The 24,122-nt window shown below is 39.0% G+C and overlaps 1 protein-coding gene across 3 annotated transcripts; it reads left to right on the forward strand.

Annotated features, from left to right (window-relative positions):
* Window positions 1-24,071, forward strand: LOC109632711 (mucin-2-like). 3 transcript variants are annotated; one of them, XM_069519318.1, is made up of 44 exons: window positions 1-132; window positions 5,283-5,380; window positions 6,256-6,306; window positions 6,470-6,695; window positions 7,144-7,273; window positions 7,385-7,448; window positions 7,791-7,873; window positions 8,178-8,373; window positions 8,511-8,636; window positions 8,719-8,839; window positions 8,934-9,069; window positions 9,832-9,909; window positions 10,005-10,074; window positions 10,227-10,364; window positions 10,501-10,650; window positions 10,752-10,846; window positions 10,935-11,067; window positions 11,324-11,567; window positions 11,709-11,749; window positions 12,033-12,121; window positions 12,319-12,473; window positions 12,561-12,699; window positions 13,025-13,129; window positions 13,367-13,561; window positions 13,728-13,800; window positions 13,895-14,064; window positions 14,326-14,482; window positions 14,756-14,866; window positions 15,010-15,151; window positions 15,264-15,292; window positions 15,439-17,625; window positions 17,723-17,947; window positions 18,359-18,600; window positions 18,725-18,911; window positions 19,251-19,479; window positions 19,887-20,050; window positions 20,185-20,254; window positions 20,728-20,837; window positions 20,928-20,959; window positions 21,059-21,208; window positions 21,333-21,440; window positions 21,724-21,763; window positions 23,096-23,204; window positions 23,368-24,071. In XM_069519318.1, exons 2-44 carry the CDS (start codon window positions 5,332-5,334, stop codon window positions 23,534-23,536), a joined length of 7,518 nt encoding a protein of 2,505 aa, XP_069375419.1. In that variant the 5' UTR covers window positions 1-132; window positions 5,283-5,331; the 3' UTR covers window positions 23,537-24,071. The 3 variants fall into 3 exon arrangements, with proteins under 3 accessions (XP_069375419.1, XP_069375420.1, XP_069375421.1); XM_069519319.1 differs by having other exon boundaries at window positions 17,744-17,947; XM_069519320.1 differs by lacking the exons at window positions 19,887-20,050; window positions 20,928-20,959; window positions 21,059-21,208; ... (2 more) ...; window positions 23,096-23,204; window positions 23,368-24,071.
* Window positions 24,072-24,122: the final 51 nt, after the last annotated feature.

Consider the following 24,122-nt stretch of genomic DNA (forward strand, 5'->3'; position numbering starts at 1 on the left):
AAACACACTCCTCAATACACTGGGTGCTGCGTAAAGTTGTCCTGCAGCCTGGTGAGTGCGTGTGAGTGTCAGAGCATCACATCCACATCTTGTGGTCCTGCTGGGAGAGTTGGAGGAGACTGGGGAGCAAAGGTAAGACAGGAGGAGGAGTGTGCTGTGCTGGAGCAGCTCGTCACCACCAGCGTCGGCATGACGCAAAGAAACGTTGTTTTGAAAGCATGATGCTGGAGTGGAGCGTTTGTGGTGAGGATTTAGTCTCATAGGATTCAACTGAAATGTGGGAATTAGATGTTGGAAATAGAAAAACCTCATAATCAGATTTGTATAACGACTTGCAAGGGACCCAAGGATGCTTTACATGTGCGATGATTTACAATCTCATTCAAGAATATTCAATAATCCCTACTACATATAGTCTATGGGGGTATTTGGAAACAATGGTTCCAATACATTTGACCCAGAAAATGAAAATTCACTACTCACTACAATGCCGATGGAGGGGTGGGTGAAGTGTTTGAGTCAACAAAACACCTTCAGAGTTTCAGGGGTAAACAGCGTTGCAGCCCAATTCAATACACTTGAAGTAAATGGAAACCTATTCTTCAAATGTAAAAAAACCCAGAAAAAAACACAGCATGCCTCCCTACTGCTCCTGTGGTGTCACCCAAGGGTCTGTAAGCTCAGAAATTCAAATTTGACTTGAAACTGGATCATTTACACTGTGCTTTTAGCATAAATATCCATTGATATCCTCCTTGATATCCTGCAGTTCTTGCTAGAGCTTGTGATTAAAGTATTTTGTGGACTCAAACACTTCACGCACCCCTCCATCAGGATAGCAGTGAGAAGATAATGAGTACATTTTCATTTTTTGCCTTATTCATGTTCCTGAGACATGATGGAACCGTATCATCACATGATAAATGGGTTTTACAGTAACTGATAAATAATACGTTGAACTCACATGATGTATGTAAACAGTTCAATATCAATGAAATGTGTCAGTTGGCCACATTCTGATCATGTGTACATGCTGTACACATTAAAATCAAGTAAATTCAAAGAACGTTTTATTTCAGTGTAGACAATTGTAATGTGAGCTGATTAGGATGCGTGCCAGGATTTCATTGTGGGGCACAAGCAACATCACTCTTCTTCAAAAAAGAGTAGGGATGGAAAATATGGTCAAAAATTATATCAAGATAAAAGTTTTCATATGAGTCAGTATTGATAATAGTCAAAAATGAATTTCACGTTACTATTTCTGTTAAGTTTAAAGACTGACTTTTGCTCCTGAGTGAGGGCTGTGGCTTGAAACTCTTCTTTATGTGCAGAGAATGACACTTGATTAACGGCGAAACATTTTACAAATCTTTACAAATCAGTAGATCAATTATGTGTTATACCCCCTCACTGTTTTAGCATTATTTCAATATATATCGAACCTTTATGAAATTGCTATTGATGTAAACTCAAATTGCGATAATTGATATTGTTTTATTGCTCAGCCCTACTTAGAAACATAGATAAGCAATATATAACCACTGGATAAAATTACAATTTTTTTCTATTAATATAAATAAAGATTCTCAATGATAAAACATATTTCAGACAGTCTTCATTTCACCATGTTCCTGCTGAAATGTTCTTCAACAGCCTGCCTCTGGCCAAGTAGGAAAACAGCTGCCCTCTGCAGGACAGACTTAAGTATTTCAGGTCTACGTTTCTGTGCAAAAGGAGTACAAATCAACACACACTTTTCTAAACATACTATCTGATAATCAGAAAAGAACCAAACATGCATGTAGTTTTGGCTCCAGGTTTGAACTGAAGATTCCAGCTGATAAGCATCGGCTTTCTGGCTATTTGAACACAGGATCTACTTTAGATCTGCTAAAGAGTTCAATCAAAGTGAGAGACATGAGCCAAGTTAAAAAAAAATAATAATTCTGTAAAGTCAAACTTGCCAATCTACAAAAACAGATGAGCTAGACAAGGATTTCTCACCCCTGAAACATTAATGTTGACTGTGCAAAAAGGGCTGGAGTCACACTCTGCAGATGTGCCTCATTATGTGCATTCTTAAAGATAGGCAGTAATCTCACACTGGAAACATTTGCAGTCACTTCATCAACTGATTCCCATTTACTGAAGTGGCATTACTGCATTCAACGACTCCTTCCTTCATGATAACCTTTATGATCACTGCTGGGAGCTTCACTATCAGACACAATTACTTTACTGGCTTTCATTAGATTACTTTATTGATTTATCTAGTGATTGTTTGGACTATAAAATGTCAGAAGATAATGAAAAATGTCAATTGCGATTTTCCAAAAGCCGAAGCAGACATATACAAACTGCTAATATTAGTTTTGGTTTGTGAACATAGAGCCAAAAAAGACACATTTGTTATATACATAGATGGATGTCTGTGTTTGTGTGTGGTTTTTATGGTTTTATTGTTAATAAACCCACTGTTTTTGAGAACCTGGAACTAGGCAATATAAGAAATACCTTGAAAAATATTGAAAACAATTAGCCAACTATCAAAAAATCCTCATTCTCTTTTCAAAGCTTCTCTCATCTCTCCATAACTCTCTTCACACAATGAACTATTATCACTGTCTACCTTCTCCATTATTAATTACACCTAAACACAAAAAGAAATCTCTGTGAATGTTCTGTACCGTTGCAACCCAAAGAAATGTCATGGTTGTAAATGCACTCATGTGCATTCATGTACAGAGTGGATCAATATGTGGACAGTGGTGTCACACAATGTGGAGAATGAGTATGGCCTGATAATGGCCCATTGTTGAGTCCATTAGAGAAGGAGGGCAACGTGGAGCAGGGTTATTACACACATAGTGGTGCACAAGGTTTTATGGTGAAAACCTTTAATGTTGGCAAATTAACCTTGTGACTCCAGCTGAAGGAGCACCGATAGTAACGGGGCCTGAGGGAAGTGATGTTGATCGATGTGGGGCTCTTACTCTACAGATGATCTAACATTTAGTAACAATCGTAGTTTAAATCTCTACCAACCTCTTTCCACTATCACCAGAATCAGACCATAGTTTCCACATCGGCCATGCAAAATTAAAATTAAAAATGTACATGCAGAATCACATTGATTTTTCAAAACACAGTGATACTCCTCAGAGGATGAAGAAAAAACTCTTTTCCCTTCAGCTGCGTCACTCGATTTCACATAACCTCATAAACTTTCCAGCTGATGATCAGATTTTTGGCTCTAGAGGATGAACAAAATTAGTATTTAGTAAGTAATTTAACTAAATGTGCAAGGGGGAACACACGAGGCTGTTGCTCTCCTACACAACACACATGCCCATGAAACATCTGTTACTGACCTGATTTAAAGATGAGAGAGCTCCCCCCACTGGCAGTCTCTGACATTGTAAACGCTTGAACAGGTAAGGTAACATCTGCCAATTTGAAAAGACAAAAAGGAGATAGCTGATAATGTGCTACATAGTACAGGTCATCCAGGAGGTCAGTATTAGGCTCAGTGAAGCCAGCTCATCAAAATATATCCTAGGTATGTGGAACATGCTTTGTACTAAAGGCCCCAAGAACACACAGCTTTGAAAAGGCCATCTGATCTAACTCGCAAAAGCACAGTTCCTGAGTCCTTGAAAGCATACTGAGATATCACTTGAATATCCTATGTTACAATAGTGGAATAAGATTTCAAACTCCTCTTTCATTCATTCAAACTCAACTTTAAAATTCTAAAACAGAAACAGTCAATGACGTAGAACTGTCGTCACAGACTTGGGTTCTATTGTCCTCCCTTTCCATAATCTGATATGTTATTTCATTGTTATTTCGACTTTTATGACATCAGAACTTAATAATTTCCTCCCTTAACCAAGACTGCATAATCAGGCTTAACCTCAACCTTAATAAACCTTAATCAAACAAACCACCACCAGGAACATGTGCAGCACCACAAGGAAATAACAGAGTAAGAGTGTCAGGGAAATTTAGCTGAAGTAAAAGATTATAAGAAGGCTAAGGAGGATAAAAATCAACTTTGTAATAATTAAGGAAGCAGAATTTATTTTGTATTTTGATTTGTGGATATTAGCAACTATCCCATCCAGGCCTTTTCACAGCAGCTATTTTGACTTATTTGATTTATTTGTGTTTTGACATTGAGAGATGCTTGTGTGTTTTTCACAGCACTGATTCTCAACCTGGGGAGTCCCAGTATAGTTTACTCTTTAGTACTTATATAAACACACACTAAGAATTAATACTTGTCTTGACTGATCGTTGATGAGTTAGAGGAAAAGATCTCTGGTTTAATGTAGACCCCTCTACAACCTCAGAGATTTAAGATAATCAGCATTTGACCCAGTTTCCTGCCCTAAATATATTTGCCCAAAAAGAAATCTGAACAACTGCAGAATGCATCCTTAAACATTGTGTGGCTTTTTCTTTCAGCTCTCAGACTCAGAAATAATTAACTTACATCCTGGTTCATGCACCCAGATCATTTACCGAGCCTCAATTTGACATTTGTCCATAGTCCTTTCCTAACCTGCAAGGCATTGTCTTGGTCACCGTGTGTTTACCAAAAGTCAGCATCCCTCTCACTTCATAATACAGGACTTAATATTTTACCCATTAAGGGCGAGGTTGATGACATTCAAATATTGACTTTACTTTAGCTGTTTCTCTTACTTTTATTTTGTATTTTATGGTAAAAATGAAATATGAGCGAAAGAGTTTTACAAACTCACAGTTTTTACCAGATGTTATAATTTCTGATGATTTTTGTGAAGGTAAACGTGACGTTTCAAACTCTCCAACAGCAGTTGCTTTGTCTGTTGCTCTGTTTTTCTTTGCATCCATTTGTGTGTGGGTTTCTTGCTTGAGACCTTCTTTTGTTTCTCACTCATACATGAGCACACACACATATATATATATATATATATATATATATATATGTGTGTGTGTGTGTATATACAACATTAAAAGCAGGATAAAAATATCATTGTTTTTTATAAAAGTGTAGCATTATATAATAATTTCCATGTCTCTGCTTAATTAGAGTGTAGATTAATGTTTAATGCAACCCCGCCCCCCCCCGATTTTTGTTTCCTGATGTTTTCACTGAAAGATGTTCAAGTGTGTGTGCGTGTGTGCATGTGTGTGAGAGGGTTTCAGTGCATGAGGTGATGATTTAGGCATTGTGTGTGTGTGTGTTTGGACACTGCATATATACGCCCTGTGGTGGTCTGTTTGTGCAGTTGCTCCTGATTTCACCTGCTCTCCTGCAGCAAGGGAGCATCAGGCAACATGACCCCACACAGATGGATGCTGGCTTTCTGCTTCTCACTGGTCTCAGGTACCATACAATCTTTTATTTTATTATCTGAATATAGATTAATCTATTATAGCACAAAAAATTGGCCAAAAATTGGATTTTAAAAATAGGCCTATAAACAACAAAAAGGTCAAGATATAATTATTTCTAATTTGTCATATTCTATAAAAAATATTTTTGCCTTTTTTATTGTTGTTTCCATTTTTCTTCTCTCCACTTTTTCATTTGTACATTTCATAGTTTTAACCACAAGTTGAATTGGAGCCTTACAACAAATTTGGCAGACTGGAGTCACTAAAATGATGTGTGCCAGTGATTGATCGAGTGTTGGAATTAAACTATACTATACCTAAGAACAAGTGTTGCACCCAAAAGAATTCATGAGCTTATAAAATATAATGCTGTTGATTAAATCCCAAAAAATCTTTTGAAACAGGATAAATCAGTTTGCTCCTTACCCATCAATTAATCAGTAATTATAACTCAGCAACACAATTTTTTGATTGTGTGAGTATAGAAACTCATAGAAACATTTTTGTCCTAACCTTATGAGTATTTCACTTTGAATAATAAAAGTGGAATGTGATAATAATGGTTAGGTACTTAAACTTGTGTGAAATTTCCATTATATTTGCAGTTTTACGACTTTTACCTCTCCACCATTGATGTGTATTACATGTAAATGTTATCAAATATTCTGCGTCTATATGACAATAGTCTTCTTGATATTCCTGAAGTATTTATGTATATTAATAATATTTTCATTATGAAGTTGAATGTCTTAAATTAGTTGTATATGAATTGTTAATTACTTTAACATCCATTTGAGTGAAAGACATTAAAATTAATGTAAAATGAATGATTAATATATTATTAATATAATATTTCTCTTGTAGTTTTAGGGACAGGTGAATCTCAGTCAGTCTCAACAGCAGAAACTCTGAAATGTAAGTATAAGTCAATCAGTGATGGATTATGATTATTTTATTTTAATTAATATGTTAAAATAATAATTGCTCATTATGTTTAATGTTTTTAAATGGCTGATAACACAATTAATCACATATTATTGTATAAAGTAGTTCTCATAGGTTTTTTTTCTTTGGCCAGACATTTGTAGGACTTTCGGCAGCGGGGTCGTGCAGCCTTTCAATGGTTCAGGTTTCCATGTGCGATCAAACTGCCCGTTCACCCTCACCCGCTTTACACACAATCGGGTTCAATATGACATCACTGCAAAGAGAGACAACAGCGGGCTGCTGAACCAACTCGAGATCACCGTCAATAAAGTCAGGACGATCGTGCAGAGTGGAAGCATCATGGTGGAAAAAAAAAGGTTTGGAACCAAATCCTGATAACCAACACTACAGTAAATCTATCTCATCCTCAGACTCTGAATTTGCTTCAATTCGAATATTATAATCTCGCTAAATGATCTTATTCAGTCACAACAACTACAGAAAAAGGGTGAGACAGCGGTCATGAAATGTTTTGCCCGAAGGCATTTCAGGTCATTCACTCTAATGGCTGTCATTAAGTGAAGTTTCAGTTAAGTTAAGTTTGGCAGATTTATGCTTTCTTAATGGCATCAATGTTAGTTTATCATTAGCTTTGACTCTAGGAAAATGTGCACAATTGATTTATAACATACTATGAGAGTGTTACTGGAGGTCATCACGGTCTGCAAGGTGACTATTTAGGGAGAGTTACCAGTGTCATCATTTATTGTTTTTTATGAATCTTTCTTCCTGCATTGACACCTCTTTATGTTCATTTGTTGACAGTATTTCGCTTCCATACGACCACACCTACCAGCATATTTTTCAGTATGGTACCTACACTAAACTAAGAAGCTCACTGCTTCCTTTGTCCGTCACTTGGCACAATGTATCTGGAGGAATAGACACTGTGAGGGTGAGAGGACTCTTGATACTGTATATCTCTCTGTCTATCATATGTTTCCAGTTTAATACCGCAGAGCAATAACCTAACCCCTTGCATCTTTTCTGATGCCTTGCTATCAAGGTGGAGCTGGACCAGGAGCTGAGCATTGACATGACCGGACTGTGTGGAAAACTGAGTGTTCCAGGTATGGCAGCTAAATTAGTAGTAGATGTGTTATAATTGAATTAGCCCCATTAGTAGTACTAGTTGCAGCAGTGGATCAATTAAATTGAACAGTCATAAGCAAGTGTTATATGTATTTTGCCTTTGTTGCGTTTTATGGGATGCTACAATTACATAAAGGGTAAATCAGGGTAAAGAGTCCAGTGTAAAATTGAATGCAAACTTGGGCCTAGATGTTGATAAGTGCAGCGAAAAGGTTCTTAAAATTTCACTTTTAGCAATTTACCAAATGTGGCTGATTAAACATTGAAATGTACAGCTTTTGTTTGGTCCTGCCTTATGAATGCTCTCTTCATGAAATTAGGCAGCAAGCACCAGTTGATTGCAGAGAGCATGCTCAATGAGGACACATGTCAAACCCGAGATCCTGTCTTTGCTGTGAATACAGTAAGTCCTCTGTTGCAGGCAATGTTATCATTTGAAGATGTTACATGAAGAAAGTGGCACCATTTCCCCCTATTCCAATCACCTTCAAACTAAGTTTGAAGCTGCAATTTTAAGGTAAAAAGTTGCATAGTGTTGCATGAAGGAGAGGATATCGTATACATTCTTATCCACAGACATCACATTTTTTCCATTCATTTAAACATATTATTGAAGAAAACAAAGCTCAGATTGATCAGCCATGCTCACACTTTGCAGTAGGCTTCTGGTCCAGATGTTCATATTGTCTCTCTGATGATATTTGCAGCTGTGCAGACTGTTCTTTTCCTACACCTTGGATTGCCTGCAAGTCAGGACGCCTCATTATATCGAACTCTGTGAAGAGAACATTTACAGTTTTGAAAGCAGCAAATACATCAGCTGTGCTTTCTTCAAAGAAGTTGTCCAGCAGTGTGGAAATAGCAGCTACATCTGGAACATATGGAGAACTGTAACCAGATGCGGTAGGGGATCTTTGATTCATTTACTGTCACTTTAAAAGCACTTCATATTATTAAACAACATAATTGAATACATTTGATTAGGCATTTTCTTTACTGACAGTTGATTGATGCGATTATGTTTCTTTGGGTGACTTCAGCTCCACCGACTTGTCAAGGAGACCTGGTTTATGTGGAACAGGGCAACGCCTTTGTCCCCAGCTGCTCTAACCCCAACCCCAGATTCTCCAACCAGGACCTCACAAGCTCCTGTGTCTGCCCAGAGGGTGAGCAACATTTGACTGTATGATTTAGAAGTCTGTTTTTTTATTAGCTGCATGTTAAGTTTGTACTGAACATTGTGCGTAGGTATGGTGGTTAATGACCAGGCAGAGGGTATCCACTGTGTGAAAGAGTCCAACTGCCCCTGTGTGTTCGCTGGAAGAAGCTACAGCACCGGACACATACGCAGCACCAAGTGTCAGTCGTGGTGAGGAGTCGGAAAAAAAAGTTCTTCATGCTAATTAACTGCAAAGTTCTATTTAAAGTATTTCATTTAAATTTGATTCTCGTATCTTTCTTAGTGTGTGTGAGGGTGGGAAGTGGCATTGCTCTGAAAACTTCTGCCCAGCCAGATGTCTCATGGAAGGACAGTTTGTGACAACATTTGACGGCAAACAATATGTTGTCCCTGGTAAATGCACATATGTGTTGTCACAGGTAAATATTCCCCCCCTACACCAACAATTGAAAATTAAGAAAAGTGATGTGATATAAATCAATCAATTTGGTGTTTAGACCCCCTGTGATGTCATCATGGTTGAAAGGGGTTGAGGCTGTGTATAAGAACCTCTCCTGGGGTCACTGGTGGTGGTTGAGAGATGCTAAGGATCTGAATGAGATGAGTGAACTCAGCTAAGCTAAAGCAGGGTATTGGATATGAAACTGGAGGTGATTGAGGAGAAGGAGGGTCGCAGCGAGGACATGATTGGCTGAGATGGAGGCAAAATCTAATTGGATTACAATAAACAGCCAGCTGATTTTTAAAAGGCATGGAAGAGAGTGAATGAATGGATTTGTGGAAGTTAAAGGAGAAGTTGGGTTTTTTTCAACCTGGTGCTTATTTCCAGCATATGGTATGTAGATCTACTCACCCATAAAGGTTTGGAGTAACTTGGAGTCCTTCAGACGCTTTTAGATCCACACGCCATCGGAGTATATCCATACAAAGCAAGGCTTTGGGGCATCCACAATACAGCCTCTAAAAAACACATTATCTGCCATGAAACTCTTTATTTACTATGAATCGCCAGCACTAGTCCCCTGTGAGTCTCGCCAGCCTCGGAGCTAGCGTTAGCTTAGCGAGTTGCTTTGTTTACATCCTGGGCCGAACTTCTCCTTTAAGCTTCATTTAAAATTAAATAAAGTTAACCATGTAACTTTATCTGATACTGACTATTCTATCTGAATTATTTTCTTCAGGGTCACAACTGGACAATAATTGTTCAGTTTTCGGCAAAAGACATATCCCTGAAAACAGCTGTCCTGCAGCTGTTTCAGGTACAGAGCAGTGACTTCAAAACCAGCTAATCTATGCAATCAAATGTCAAGGAAGAGTGTCATGATTGAATAAAAATATGATTTGGTTGTTCTAGGACACGTACACATTCTCATACAACAGTGTTAAAGTGGGAGAGGAGGAGATTACTGAACTTCATCAGTCTGGTAAGAAGCAAACTAAAACAACTAAATAACTGCAGTAAGCATATCCCAACTCATATACTTTATTCCCTCAGTGTTCTAAGCCTTGTAATGCATTTGTAATAATTTGTTTACTCATGTACCTCTGTCACTTACTGATTTCTGTCACCTGTCAGATCACGCCCTGGTTTTCTGGCAGTCCTCCATGTACATCCAAGTCCAGACATCCTTTGGTATGAACATCCAAGTCCAGCTGTCTCCTGAAATTCAGCTCTACATCACTCTACCCAGAAACCACACTGGTGTTATATCAGGTCAGCACATCTTTCCACTAACGCAAACAATCACCCTTCCTTTGAACAGTCAATGCTAAAACATTTAAAAAAATACTTTCTAAATTCTCTGTGTCATGGAGTTGGATTGTTTTTATTAGAGTCAGTTTGTCTTTAGGTCTTTGTGGCAACAGCAACAATGACACCACCGACGACTTCACCACCAGCAGCGGCATCATCGAGAACTCACCTCAAGCATTCGCTCTGTCCTGGAGTGTTGGCACTTGTGCAGTGAACATACCACCCATCTGCAGCAGCACAGACAGTGGTACCATTGAATTATACAGTACAAATGCAACATGAATTCTGGACAAATCAAGGACAAGAGGTTATTAAAAAATATATATTCCATAATATGTTTTTTGGCAGAAATATTTGCAGATGAAAGGTGTTCTGTTTTGAATGAACCAACTGGGATATTTGCTTCATGCCACAGTCATATCCCAACTGATCATTTCCACACCGTAAGACTTTTACATATCAACCAAATTCTTAAGTTCTCAATAAAATTTTAGCAATGGTTGTTTACATGAAATTGATTATTACTTTCAGGCTTGCATCCAAAGAACCTGTAACTGTGGCAACAATCTGCAGCAGTGTTTATGTGTGGCACTGGCCAGCTATGCCAAAGCGTGCGCTAGTCTGGGTGTTGCAGTCGGCAACTGGAGGAAAGCGACCAACTGCAGTGAGTTCAGCATCAGTGAATATACAAGCTTTCATCTACAAACCACCACTGGACTTATGAGTGAACTATCAAAGTGATAATTACCTAAAGCTTAAGTTAGATCATTGCTGCTTCCAACAGTTTAACATTGTTCTATTTTGGCAGCACAGACACAATGCAGCAAATATGAAGTAGCAAAATTGAATTTGTTTCTGTCACTTTAATAAGTACAAAATAAAGTTGTATGTTTAATGCTGATCACGGTGTTGTGTCCCAGCTCTGAATTGTCAAAAGAACCAAGAGTTCTCCTACGACGTGAGGGCCTGCAACCACACATGCCGTTCATTATCTGGCCCTGACCCTCGTTGTTGGTTGGATGATGCTCCTGTGGAGGGGTGTGGTTGTCCTGAAGGAACTCACCTAAACCAAGGACATATATGCACCCCAAAGGCAGAGTGTGTCTGTCACCACTATGGCGGTACAACCCCGCCAGGGCCTGTTGTTATTGACGGAAGACAATGGTGAGTTAAACATGGAAGGGTTTGCAGGGTTTGCAACATCTCCAATTCATTTCATGTCAACATGTTGCTTTAAACAGCCTGCCTTAATCTAAAGTGTAGATAACTGTTGCTAAAGTTATTATTTTGCATCTCCTTCTAAAGCCTCTGTGAGAATGGAGAACTGCACTGTTCCAAGGACTGTGGTAAATAAATTGTTTTATATATACATGTATTCTAAACATGAATATGAAATATGAATATGAAATCTGTTGTTTCAACAACATTAATTCAGCTGTACATGAAAATCGAATTTAGGTTATTGGCACCAGGGGTTCACCTCTAACAATTTCTGTTAAAAACAAATCTGCATTAATTTGTGTTATTTATAATAAATGTATAATTGTCTAATTTTCACAACATTTTGTCACATAGCAAACTGTCTGAATTAGAAGTAGGACATTAATATGTTATATGTGTTTGTGTCAGGTTGCAGAAATGGTAAGGTTTGTGTTCACTGCTCAGAGTACCCAGTGAACACAGCTCAGAAAACCTGTGACAGTCTCAGCAAACCACTGGTGAGTCAACAGATTATCTATTCATGTATTTGCATTCTTCATCCTTCATTGGAAAGCAGTATTTATCTAACTAGCTATATAATGTACCCCATCCATTTACTTTTACAAAACTTTTCTTCTGACCGTTTAGCTTGTGTATGTATATTTTTAGTTGTGAAAAGTTGAGCCATAAAATTTTCTCTCTCTGTGATTTCCAGGGGGCCAGTGTGACCTGTGAAAGTGGCTGTCACTGCCCACAGGACCAGTATGAGGATCACCATGGAAACTGTGTTTCTCTAGACAACTGCACCTGTGTGTACAGCGGCAAAATGTTCAGTGCAGGACAGCACGTCAAAACCAATTGTAAAACATGGTAACTCCTGCTTTACTGCTGCTTTACTACTATATTCTTCTTCTATCCTACTTTATATTGTATAAAAAAGTTACCTCTGTCTCACAGTGTTTGTGGTCATGGTCAGTGGCACTGCAAAGACGAGCCATGTCCACGGAAGTGTCAAGTGTACGGAAATGGACATTACCAGACATTTGACTCTAAATGGTACCGCTTTAACGGACACTGCCAGTACACATTGGTAGAGGTGAGATCAAACTGGTTTAGCTATGACGTGTGTCTTGTTTTGCATAATACAAAAATTATTTATTATTCATTAATATTTAAAATTTGTTAAATATATTTAATACTTACATCTACTTTGTTTTCACAATTAAACCTTTTAAGAAATCTTAAATCAATAACACAATCAATATACCTCTTGTAAATTGCCCTCATGATGCGTGGTACTTTACTCAATCACCTGATCTACTGTTTAAAATCTGGCATTTTTAAAATATAGGCAATACTTCGTCATATTTCTCCATTTTTATTTCATGCTTATTTTTCATACTCTGCTCTTTTTATGGCAGGATTACTGTGGAAATGAAAATGGCTCCTTCTCTGTCAGAGTGGAAAGTGTACCCTGCTGTGATGAAGCACTGACCTGCTCTCGCTCCATCATCCTGGATCTGCAGGTGGATGATTCGTTCTATGATTCCAATTTCTCTTCACTCAGTCTATTGACCATGTTACTGTGTAGTTTCTATTCATTTTTCAGCTTACTTTTTCTATCATTATATCATTTACATCAACTTCATCTTTCAGACGATAAATAGATTGTTGGTAACTTACCAGTTAAATAAGACCTATGATGTTTAAAAATGTTTAAATAATCTTGTGCCATGACTTCTGTCATTTCTTATCCCATCCAGGGCACAGTCACCCTGACACTGAGCGATATGAGAGTGACCAGACGTCTCCAAAAAGGCTGGACTCTGCAAGAAGAGTCATTTTACACCACTCACACTGTGGGACTCTACATCATAGTCTCTGTGCCGAGCAGAGGCATAACGCTCATCTGGGACAAACACACCAGGATCACCGTAGAGCTGCAACCAAACTGGAGAGTGAGTGATAAGGATGTAAAGATGGAAGATTAATCTAGTTTTTCTTGTGTCATTACATGCCTCCTCACTGTAAAAACAACAAGAATGTAATGCACATTTTTCTATTATTATGTAATGTCCTTTCAAAATAATTTTTTTATTGAAATTTCAATCATCTCTCCTGTAGAACCGAGTGTGTGGCCTCTGTGGGAATTTTGACTCCAGTGAGATGAATGACCTACAGATAAGTGGCTCAGCAGGTAAATTAATTTTATTTCTTTCATGATGTAGAAAATAATTTGTCATCATTGTTAAAATAAGGAAATAAAAAAAATTAAAATATATATTTTTCAGTGGTGTCTAGTCCGCTGGCCTTTGGCAACAACTGGAAGGCCACCTCACCTCCTTGTTCTGATGTGACCACTGAGATATTCCCATGTGAACGCAACTCCTACTGCTCAGCTTGGGCACAGCGGCGCTGTATGATCATTACAGCAGACACCTTCAAAGATTGCCATCTAAAAGTTTGTATATTTATATATTTAGTATGACATCAACATTCATGGTGATTCACACATTCAAGATCCCAGTCTGTGCAGTAGTGACCAGGGAATGAGGGTATAGTCAGATTGTTAATGAGCTAATTACAGATAAGAGTTAACAGTCAACACTATTATTTTGCAATAATTCTCCTCTGTAGCTATTTTACGGACAGAGACAGATTTCTGAGCACCTAAACATGTCACCTCAAGCCCATATTCTGCTGGATAATCTACCCTCCCCAGGTGGACCCAGAGCCCTACTACCACGCCTGTGTGCAGGAGTCCTGCTCCTGTGAGTTTGAGGGGAAGTTTCTGGGCTTCTGCACAGCTGTGGCAGCATACGCAGAGGCCTGCAGTGAGCAGGACGTGTGTGTCAAATGGAGGACACCTGATTTGTGCCGTAAGACCCTTTTTTTCTCTGTATAACATAGGTTTTTCTTCACACTCAAATATGACATTATTGAGATAGTAGGCGAAGAATTATCAGGAATGTGACAGATTGGACATTTCAGGAGACAACATCCACGTTTCATTTCACAACTTAAAATTCTACATACTTTACACACAAAGAACTGTGAGGAAACATGTCAGGTCAGTTAACCAGTGTAGCCAGAAATCTGATCAAAGATGTGCATATTTTTTAATAATCTACCTGTGATAACTTCCCTCTTAGCGGTCTACTGTGACTACTACAATGAGCAGGGCCAGTGTAGCTGGCACTATGAAGCCTGTGGTGAGGCGCTCAGCTGCGGCAAAGGCCACTATTTCACCCACAAACTGGAAGGTAAACAGGCTTTCTGGGTTGTATTCAAATATTACAGCTAAACTTGATTTGTCCGCAGAATCTGGAAATTTAAATAATGATTTAATGTTGATTAACACAAACATAAACTTAAAAATTAAACGTTGTGTTTGTCTTTGTTAAAGGCTGTTACCCCAGATGTCCAGAAGATGCACCGTTCTATGATGAAAATACCGGTGAATGCACGAAATTGAGGAACTGCACATGTTTTTTCAATGACACTATCATTCAGCCAGGGGCAGTCGTGATGATCGAGTCTATTAAGTGGTAAGATGAGTAATATGTCTTCATATTAACACTGTAATATAGGTTAACCTATTATGACACATTAATCATCAGGTTCACAACATATTTTTTACTTCTGTATTATTCTTATCAGCCCCTGTGACAATGGAACAATTACCTGTTGTAAGTATGAATAATATTTACTAATTGATGTGTCAATTAATAAATGTGTAAGAAATATGGAAAATATGTTTCGGTGTTTTAGATTAGAGATTTTACAGAACCTGCTTTAAAAACACCAAAGCTTACTACCACCTCTGCCCCAACAGCACCTTCAACCACAACAATATCACCCAGCACCTCTAGTACAAGGACAACTGCTGCAACTACAATGGAAACAACTGTGCCTTTCACAACACCAACAACTACCACTGCCTCAACTACCACTGAAACATGGACAACAACTTCATCAACCACCCCTACACCAACTACAACCACTTCAACAACATTGACAGCCATTACCAATGTCTCCACTATCACAGAAACATTGACTACATCAACCACCCCTACACAAACTACAAGTGCCTCAACTACCTATGAAACATGGAATACAACGTCATCAACCACCCCTACACTAACTACAACTGCCCCAACTACCTATGAAACATGGACAACAACGTCATCAACCACCCCTACGCTAACTACAACTGCCCCAACTGCTAATGAAACATGGACAACAACGTCATCAACCACCTCTACGCCAACTACAACTGCCCCAACTACCAATGAAACATGGACAACAACATCATCAACCACCCCTACAACAACTACAACTGCCCCAACTACCAATGAAACATGGAAAACAACCTCATCAACCACCCCTACACCAACTACAACTGCCCCAACTACCAATGAAACATGGAAAACAACCTCATCAACCACCCCTACAACAACTACAACTGCCCCAACTACCAATGTAACATGGACAACAATGTCATCAACCACCCCTACACCAACTACAACTGCCCCAACTACCAATGAAACATGGAAAACAACGTCATCAACCACCCCTACACCAACTACAACTGCCTCAACCTCCAATGAAACATGGACAACAATGTCATCAACCACCCCTACAACAACTACAACTGCCCCAACTACCAATGAAACATCAACCACCCCTATGACAACTACAACTGCCTCAACCTCTGATGAAACATGGACAACAATGTCATCAACCACCCCTACAACAACTACAACTGCCCCAACTACCAATGAAACATGGACAACAATGTCATCAACCACCCCTACACCAACTACAACTGTCCCAACTACCAATGAAACATGGAAAACAACATCATCAACCACCCCTACACCAACTACAACTGCCCCAACTACCAATGAAACATGGAAAACAACATCATCAACCACCCCTACACCAACTACAACTGCCCCAACTACCAATGAAACATGGAAAACAACATCATCAACCACCCCTACAACAACTACAACTGCCCCAACTACCAATGAAACATCAACCACCCCTATGCAAACTATAACTGCCTCAACCTCTGATGAGACATGGACAACAATGTCATCAACCACCCCTACAACAACTACAACTGCCCCAACTACCAATGAAACATGGAAAACAACATCATCAACCACCCCTACACCAACTACAACTGCCCCAACTACCAATGAAACATGGAAAACAACATCATCAACCACCCCTACACCAACTACAACTGCCCCAACTACCAATGAAACATGGAAAACAACCTCATCAACCACCCCTACACCAACTACAACTGCCCCAACTACCAATGAAACATGGAAAACAACATCATCAACCACCCCTACACCAACTACAACTGCCCCAACTACCAATGAAACATGGAAAACAACATCATCAACCACCCCTACAACAACTACAACTGCCCCAACTACCAATGAAACATCAACCACCCCTATGCAAACTATAACTGCCTCAACCTCTGATGAGACATGGACAACAATGTCATCAACCACCCCTACAACAACTACAACTGCCCCAACTACCAATGAAACATGGAAAACAACATCATCAACCACCCCTTCACCAACTACAATTGCCTCAACCTCTGATGAAACATGGACAACAATGTCATCAACCACCCCTACAACAACTACAACTGCCCCAACTACCAATGAAACATGGAAAACAACATCATCAACCACCCCTACACCAACTACAACTGCCCCAACTACCAATGAAACATGGAAAACAACATCATCAACCACCCCTACACCAACTACAACTGCCGAAACTACCAATGAAACATGGAAAACAACCTCATCAACCACCCCTACACCAACTACAACTGTCCCAACTACCTACAAAACATCGACAACAACATCATCAGCCACCCCTACTTCAACACTGACATCATCCAAAGCACCCGGTACAGAGTCGACAACTCATGTAGTTGAGACAGGTCAAACAACATCAACAGCATATAACAAAACTTCACAAGGTGCATGCCATGTCTTTTTTCTGCATATTACTCTTTTCACAGTTATCCTAGATGTAATGAATATTTTTGTCTTGTCTATGACCACTGTCCTCTGCAGTTTCCGTTACCACTACATCAGCCTGCATTAACTGTACCGACCTCAAGAGGAAGATAACCTGGGCTTGTGGTGAGACGTGGACAGAGGACTGTTTCCACAGTACCTGTTCTAATGGCAAGATAGAGTTGACCCCGGTGGTTTGTCCAGAGCCTATAGTTCCCATCTGCCCCAGAGGTCAGGTCACAAAGGTCTCAGACGGATGCTGCGAAACATGGAAATGTGACTGTAAGTGTATCGCTTCTGTCTCCACCACTGTCCTTGTCATCCCTTAGTTATTCTTCCTCTTGTGCCTTCATTTGTGTTTACAGTAACATTTGCTTATACATATCCATGTTTGATGTTCTGTATTTTAATTTGATTTCAGAAAAGTATTGTTCCTTAGAGCAGGATTACATGAACTTGTTTTCAGATTCCCTGAAACAATCCATAATATCCACTAGTCCTTTTAAGTAGGCTGTCTCTGCTAAGTCTGTGCCCCTGTAAGGCAGCTTTAACCTAAATGCTTACATGCTCATGACAACGTTAAGAGTGAATTGATGGAGGGACAATCTCAATCTCTCGGGCTCAGCCTCTATGACTTGTGTTCTACCAATATCTACTAAAATCATATTTTATTCTTTCCCATATCCTCCGTAGGTCGCTGTGAGCTATATGGGGACCCCCACTACATCTCCTTTGCAGGTGTCCCCTTTGATTTTTTGGACGAATGCACCTACATCCTGGTAGAGGAGCAGTCACCACAGCATCATCTTTCCATTGCTGTGGACAACTTCTACTGTGTGCCGGGCCTCCAGGGGTCCTGTGTTAAAGGCATCATCCTCAGATATCAGGACAACGTTGCTGCACTTAGTATTGTCCAAGATTTGAATTCAGTACAGGTAGATACAATATAAAGGAAGCATATAATAATTTTCTGTGATATAGGATATTTTTTGCTTCAAATATTAAAGTCTACCATGACTGGGACAGTTGGTTTGATACTGATCTTATCTTCTTCTTTAGGCCACTCTGAACAATGTCACCATACAGCCACCATATGAGGAGCAGGGGTTGAGGTTTGAAACCACAGGATACACTGTGTCAATCTATCTCCCAGAGGTTCGCTCTTACATCTCCTTCAGTCCGTCTTATACCTTGGTGGTCAATCTAGCCATGGAACATTTCCTCAACAACACCCAGGGACAATGTGGTAGGTACCATATTGAAAAGGGATACTACAACTACTCTAAGCCAGAGAGAGCCATGAGCCAGAGAACCAAAAAAATTTGCTAAAATGGTGTTGATATTTTTTGAGTCCTTTGAGCCACTGTTATTAAACAAATTAATGCAGGTTTAATTGAGTTGTGTCCTCTCAGACAACAGACTACTAAAAAAACAGACAGTGTGGTGTAATTTTAAATTAAAATAACATTATCATTATTATTATTTTGTCATATAAGATATTTGCGATGCAAATACAAACATGCATTTATTAAATGTGTATTAATATGTTTATTAGTTATCAGATTCTCCTTTCCATCTACTCCAGGTGTTTGTGGTGGGGGATCATGTATTCGCAGAGGAGGGCAGATCGAGGACAACAGTTGCTGTGATAAGACGGCCTATGACTGGGTGTTTGCAGACCCTCTGAACTCAGCCTGTGCATCTCCACTGAGGGACGTACCCTGTCATCCTGGGCCAACTCCAGCACCCACTAACACACCCATATCCACCACCAGCTGCCCTGTGAGCTTGCTTTGTGAGCTGTTAGACCACCCGTAAGCTCTACACACTAATACACACTTGTTATCAGGGACTGAATGTAAGTGCATATTGGGTCAAAATATATGGTATGAAAGTGAGGAACAAGCTTTTACTTTACATAAGAACTACCTTTGCGACTAATGCTGACACATAGTAACAACCAATGAGTCACCATAGCTTCTCATCTTATCCAAAAATACTGGGTTAAGCATGTTTTTCTGGGTCATTAATTGAGGGTTAGGTAGCCTTTGGTTGGTCCGATAAGACTGAAAAACTATAGTAGTTTTCAACCCAACATTTTTTAGGTTTTGTGCAAGGAACCACCCATAATGCGCCATTACCTCATTGGTTGTGTGGAGGTACATTTTGACTTGTATATTCTTATCTATTGACCAAAATCTGGTCTAATCTGTTTCCTCAGAGTCTTTCAGAACTGCAGGGCATTTGTGAATCTGCACCTTAAAAAGAAAAACTGTGAGTTTGATTCATGTGGGCCTGCAAGCAATCCTTGCTCTTCACTAGAGCAAGCTGCAGAGGAATGCATCCTCTGCATAGACTGGAGAAAACTGACTAATGGAACCTGTGGTATTTAACTTTTATTTGTTTAATCACTCTCTTTAAAACAAAGCCAGTCAAAGCAGGAGATGAATTGTTGTCTTGATGTAGTTTCACACCTGACTGCTCTGACCAATACTGAAGTTTCATTGTCCATGTTTCAGATGTGACCTGTCCAACAGGATTGGTTTACAGAGAATGTCATGACAAGCTGGATGACTTCTGCTATGGAGGGTTTGGAGACTTTACTTTTTACACACTGGAATAGTACTCAGTACTGCGAATAACTCTGCCAAGGCCCCACTTTTATGTCAACTCAGTGTCAAAGTTATAAGTTCCCTAAATATGCCCGATTTTCTATCAAGATCTATGGATTATTCCCTGGGAGATTGGTGTAAAATGCCAAATCTCGCAATGCGTAGCTTTGTCTGGAGCTGCTCTAAAATTGTATTTGTCCTTTCTTGGCCCATGTCCCATCCTTCCTCCAAGTTTCTTGGAAGTTCTCTCTGTGTTTTTTCTATAATCCTGCTTAACAATACAAAAACAACACAAAAAAATATTGACATGGGTGAAACCATGAGACATGGGAGGTTATAACCTCCTTGGCAGAGGTTATAATGTCCTTCCTTTCACATTTATTTCACATTATGCAGAATATTTGAGATTGTCAAGATGTGGATCATCTCCTCTCTGCTTTGACTGCACAGAGTACGATATCCAGGAGCCTCCTTCGGAAAAAATAGGACAGGTTGTTTCTGTCCCAGTGGCCAGTTCAGGGCAGGAAATCACTCCAACAACTGTGTATCTGACTGTACCTGTGAGTAACATGATCTATAAGAGACTCTTAGAATATTTTCTTTTCAACTCTTTCATAGGTAAATTGTGTGTTTTACAATCTCTTCCACAGATTGTAAAGGACCACTCGGAGAGCCCAGACAGGTAAGAATGGTTGTCTCGTCAATGGAAATTTTTTTACATTTCTCATGTCAGTAAATCAAGGTTTATTTTTATTTTCTATTTCTTTGTCCTGTCGTCCAGCCTGGTGAGGTGTGGAAGTCCAACTGTCACCTGTGTACATGTAACAACCAGACTCGGTCAGAGGAGTGTTTTCAACAATCCAAGCTGGTTCCTCTTTGTGGCAATCAGACTTGTGAAGAGAACTGCAGTTACAATAAAAAGACATACAAGGTATGTTGAGTGGATCTCATGTTATTATACCGTAGGTCCTGTGTAAGAGTCTCCCAAATTTGTACTGACATCGATCCAGTCTTTGTTTTGTGACTTGTCATGATATCTCTCTTTGTGTGTGTAGGTGGGAGACACATGGAAAGACGCAGCCCATCCCTGTATGTATTTCAACTGTACCAAAGAGGGCATTCAGACTGAGAAAAGAGTCTGTCCCAAAGAAAACTGTCCTGAGGTACTGGACCCCGACTCTCTCCTTCAAACTCATAACTTTAACATCATATAAGTTTTATTGTAGGGTAACAACTTCTGCATTACTGTATTTTCCCTCAGCTTAACAGTTATAATGTGATATGTTAATTTTACAACTGAAACACAGGGAGGAAAGCTTTTCATGTAAAATTACAACTGTTTAAAATAAATAAATAAAAAATATTCACTAAATGTACATTATTCAAAATAGTACACTTAAAAAGCTGATCTTTCTTTACCCGTGGACTCCATGTGTTGTTCTGCAGGGGGAAAGAGTTTGGGATGGCCAGAACTGCTGCTTTACATGTGAGTTGACAACCAATATATTTGTGTTTGTTTATTTAAAATGGACAATTCACATTAATTATCATGCGTACTCAAGTCCAACATGTAGTCTCTGGCAGGTCGATAGTAACAAAACATACAATATCATAGTACAAGGACACACACTGACATATAGCATAAATCATTAATAAATCAATGACATATGAAAACATGGACAAATGCACAATGCACACGAGTACAAGTGATAAGTGAAACAATATTAAGACAGACTTATCAAGCAAAAGCACATAGCCCGATAAAACAAAACACACCGACTCTCAAAAAGAAGTCAATATGAATAATAAAACAATGACATAGCCTAACCACACTCCAGAGTCAGTTATAACTGCTGTAAGTGAGGTAAGACACTATCAATTGTAGATAGATTATTTTGCTTTACATTTGAATTTTGACCTTTTAGAGCATTTACTGTTTATCAATGCAGAGACACTACCACCAAATAATTGAACAAACACAGGAATCAGCCTGTAAATCAAAGATTTTCACCTAAATGTGGTAAAATGACTCAATCGGCTCAAGCTGTCTTGAACTCTGTCGCCCCAGCTCTTAACTTCATGGCATTCTTGACCTTATCCTGACGCAATAGACGTAAATGGTTCAATTAGTAACAAGACTCAGTAGAGCACCGAGTACCTCCACCAAGGCTGAGCAATCCTACACCTGATTGTCTTGTAAAAGAAGAGGTGGTCTGATAAACCTAAATTTGTCATAAAACATAAAGAAAGTGAAAACATGGATCTGGCTCTTTAAACCACATCCACACAATAATTGAATCTATTTTACATAACATGCTCACTGAATACACACCAGACAGACCCCTTAAATCTTCAGGTGACGGTCTCCTCACTTTTACCTTCAGTTTCAATGGAGCCATTCTCTGGAATTATCTTGCTCTTGACCTAAGGTCTGCTACAGTCACTCAATCGATCAATCAATCAAATTTTATTTGTACATCTCTTATTCCAAACATTATCTTTTTATAAAAGCAGACTAAAAACAACTTTATTTGTATGCGAAACGTATAGTTTAGTAATGTCATGTAGTTGTATATTTTTTTAGATTTTCTTCTTGAGGCATGTTGAGTCTTCCCAGGACCAATCCCCAACTCTCCATTCAGTTTGGCGCAAATTGGTCCAACAGTTTTTGTGCAATCATGCTAACAAACAAACCATCAAACAGACATGGTAGCAAATATAACCCTCTTGGCGGAAGTAATTTTGTTGCATATTTTAATTGTACACATTTACATCAAATTTTTAATTATTTCCCATACTTTATCTCCTTCGTCTCCAGGTAATAAGGGCTGTGCTCCTAAGTTGTCCAGCTTCAACATCACCATCGAAAACTGTACCGCAATCATAGAGATACCTGTGTGCCAGGGCCTGTGTGTGTCTCAGCCCAGGTGAGAAGAATTTCACTGTATCTATTACTGGTCAATAGAAATAATTTTGACACTATGTGAGCTATGTGTTTATTTGTTCTTTCAGTCTGATGAGTCTTACAGTAACATAACACGTCTCTTTCTGTCTGTCTCATTCCAATTCTCACCCATGTGCCTTGCTCAGGGTGGTGTTACACGATGACCTTCAGGTGGAGCATAATAGTCGATGCTGTCTGGAGCAGAGCTCACAGAGGAGATCATTAACCCTGCAGTGCCTCGGCCTCACCACCAGACGCATCGGTTACAGGCATATCACCAGCTGTGAGTGTAGAGCCTGTATTATACTGCGCTGAGGAGTACAGACAGCACACACCGAAACCAGGAGTAAATCATTATGTAAAATATCCATCAGATTTCCAGATCAAATTTTTAGGTTTTTAAATTCACATGTTTTCTTACTTAAAGGTCCAGTTTGTAAGATTTAGGTGAAGGGAACTATATGCAGAAATTTAATGTAGAATAATCCTCATGATGTTTTCATCAGTTCGTTTCATCTAAATTGTATGAATTGTAGTTTTCTTTACCCCAGAAAAGGCCCTTTATATTTAAATACTTTATATTTACTTGGAGGGGGTCTTCCCTACGGAGACCGCCATGTTTTTTACATTAATCCAGACTGAACAAACTAAACAACTTTTGAGTTTTTATGACAACTGAAAACTACCACAGGTTCTTTTTCATGTTTGGAAGGGGAGGGTGAGGTGAGGGGTGTTCAGATGCAACATGCAATTTCAACACTAGATATCACTAAATTCTACACACTGTACCTAAATGAATAACTGAATCTGTTTTCTAGCAAATAAAATGATTCATTCACTAATCGCCAAAGTTTGCTGGATGTATAGTTTGTATGTTTTTTCAGTGCATCAAGCTTATGTC

This window comes from Paralichthys olivaceus, chromosome 23 (assembly GCF_024713975.1).
Source record: "Paralichthys olivaceus isolate ysfri-2021 chromosome 23, ASM2471397v2, whole genome shotgun sequence".
NCBI lineage: Eukaryota > Metazoa > Chordata > Actinopteri > Pleuronectiformes > Paralichthyidae > Paralichthys > Paralichthys olivaceus.

What these genes read in the sequence shown, in the direction of transcription:
- LOC109632711 (XM_069519318.1), top strand. Translation starts at nt 5,332, where the DNA reads ATGACCCCACACAGATGGATGCTGGCTTTCTGCTTCTCACTGGTCTCA. An exon ending in CCACACTGGTGTTATATCAG is followed by an intron (nt 10,365 to 10,500) that starts GTCAGCACATCT and finishes GTTTGTCTTTAG; the next exon opens with GTCTTTGTGGCAACAGCAAC. An exon ending in CCATCATCCTGGATCTGCAG is followed by an intron (nt 13,130 to 13,366) that starts GTGGATGATTCG and finishes TATCCCATCCAG; the next exon opens with GGCACAGTCACCCTGACACT.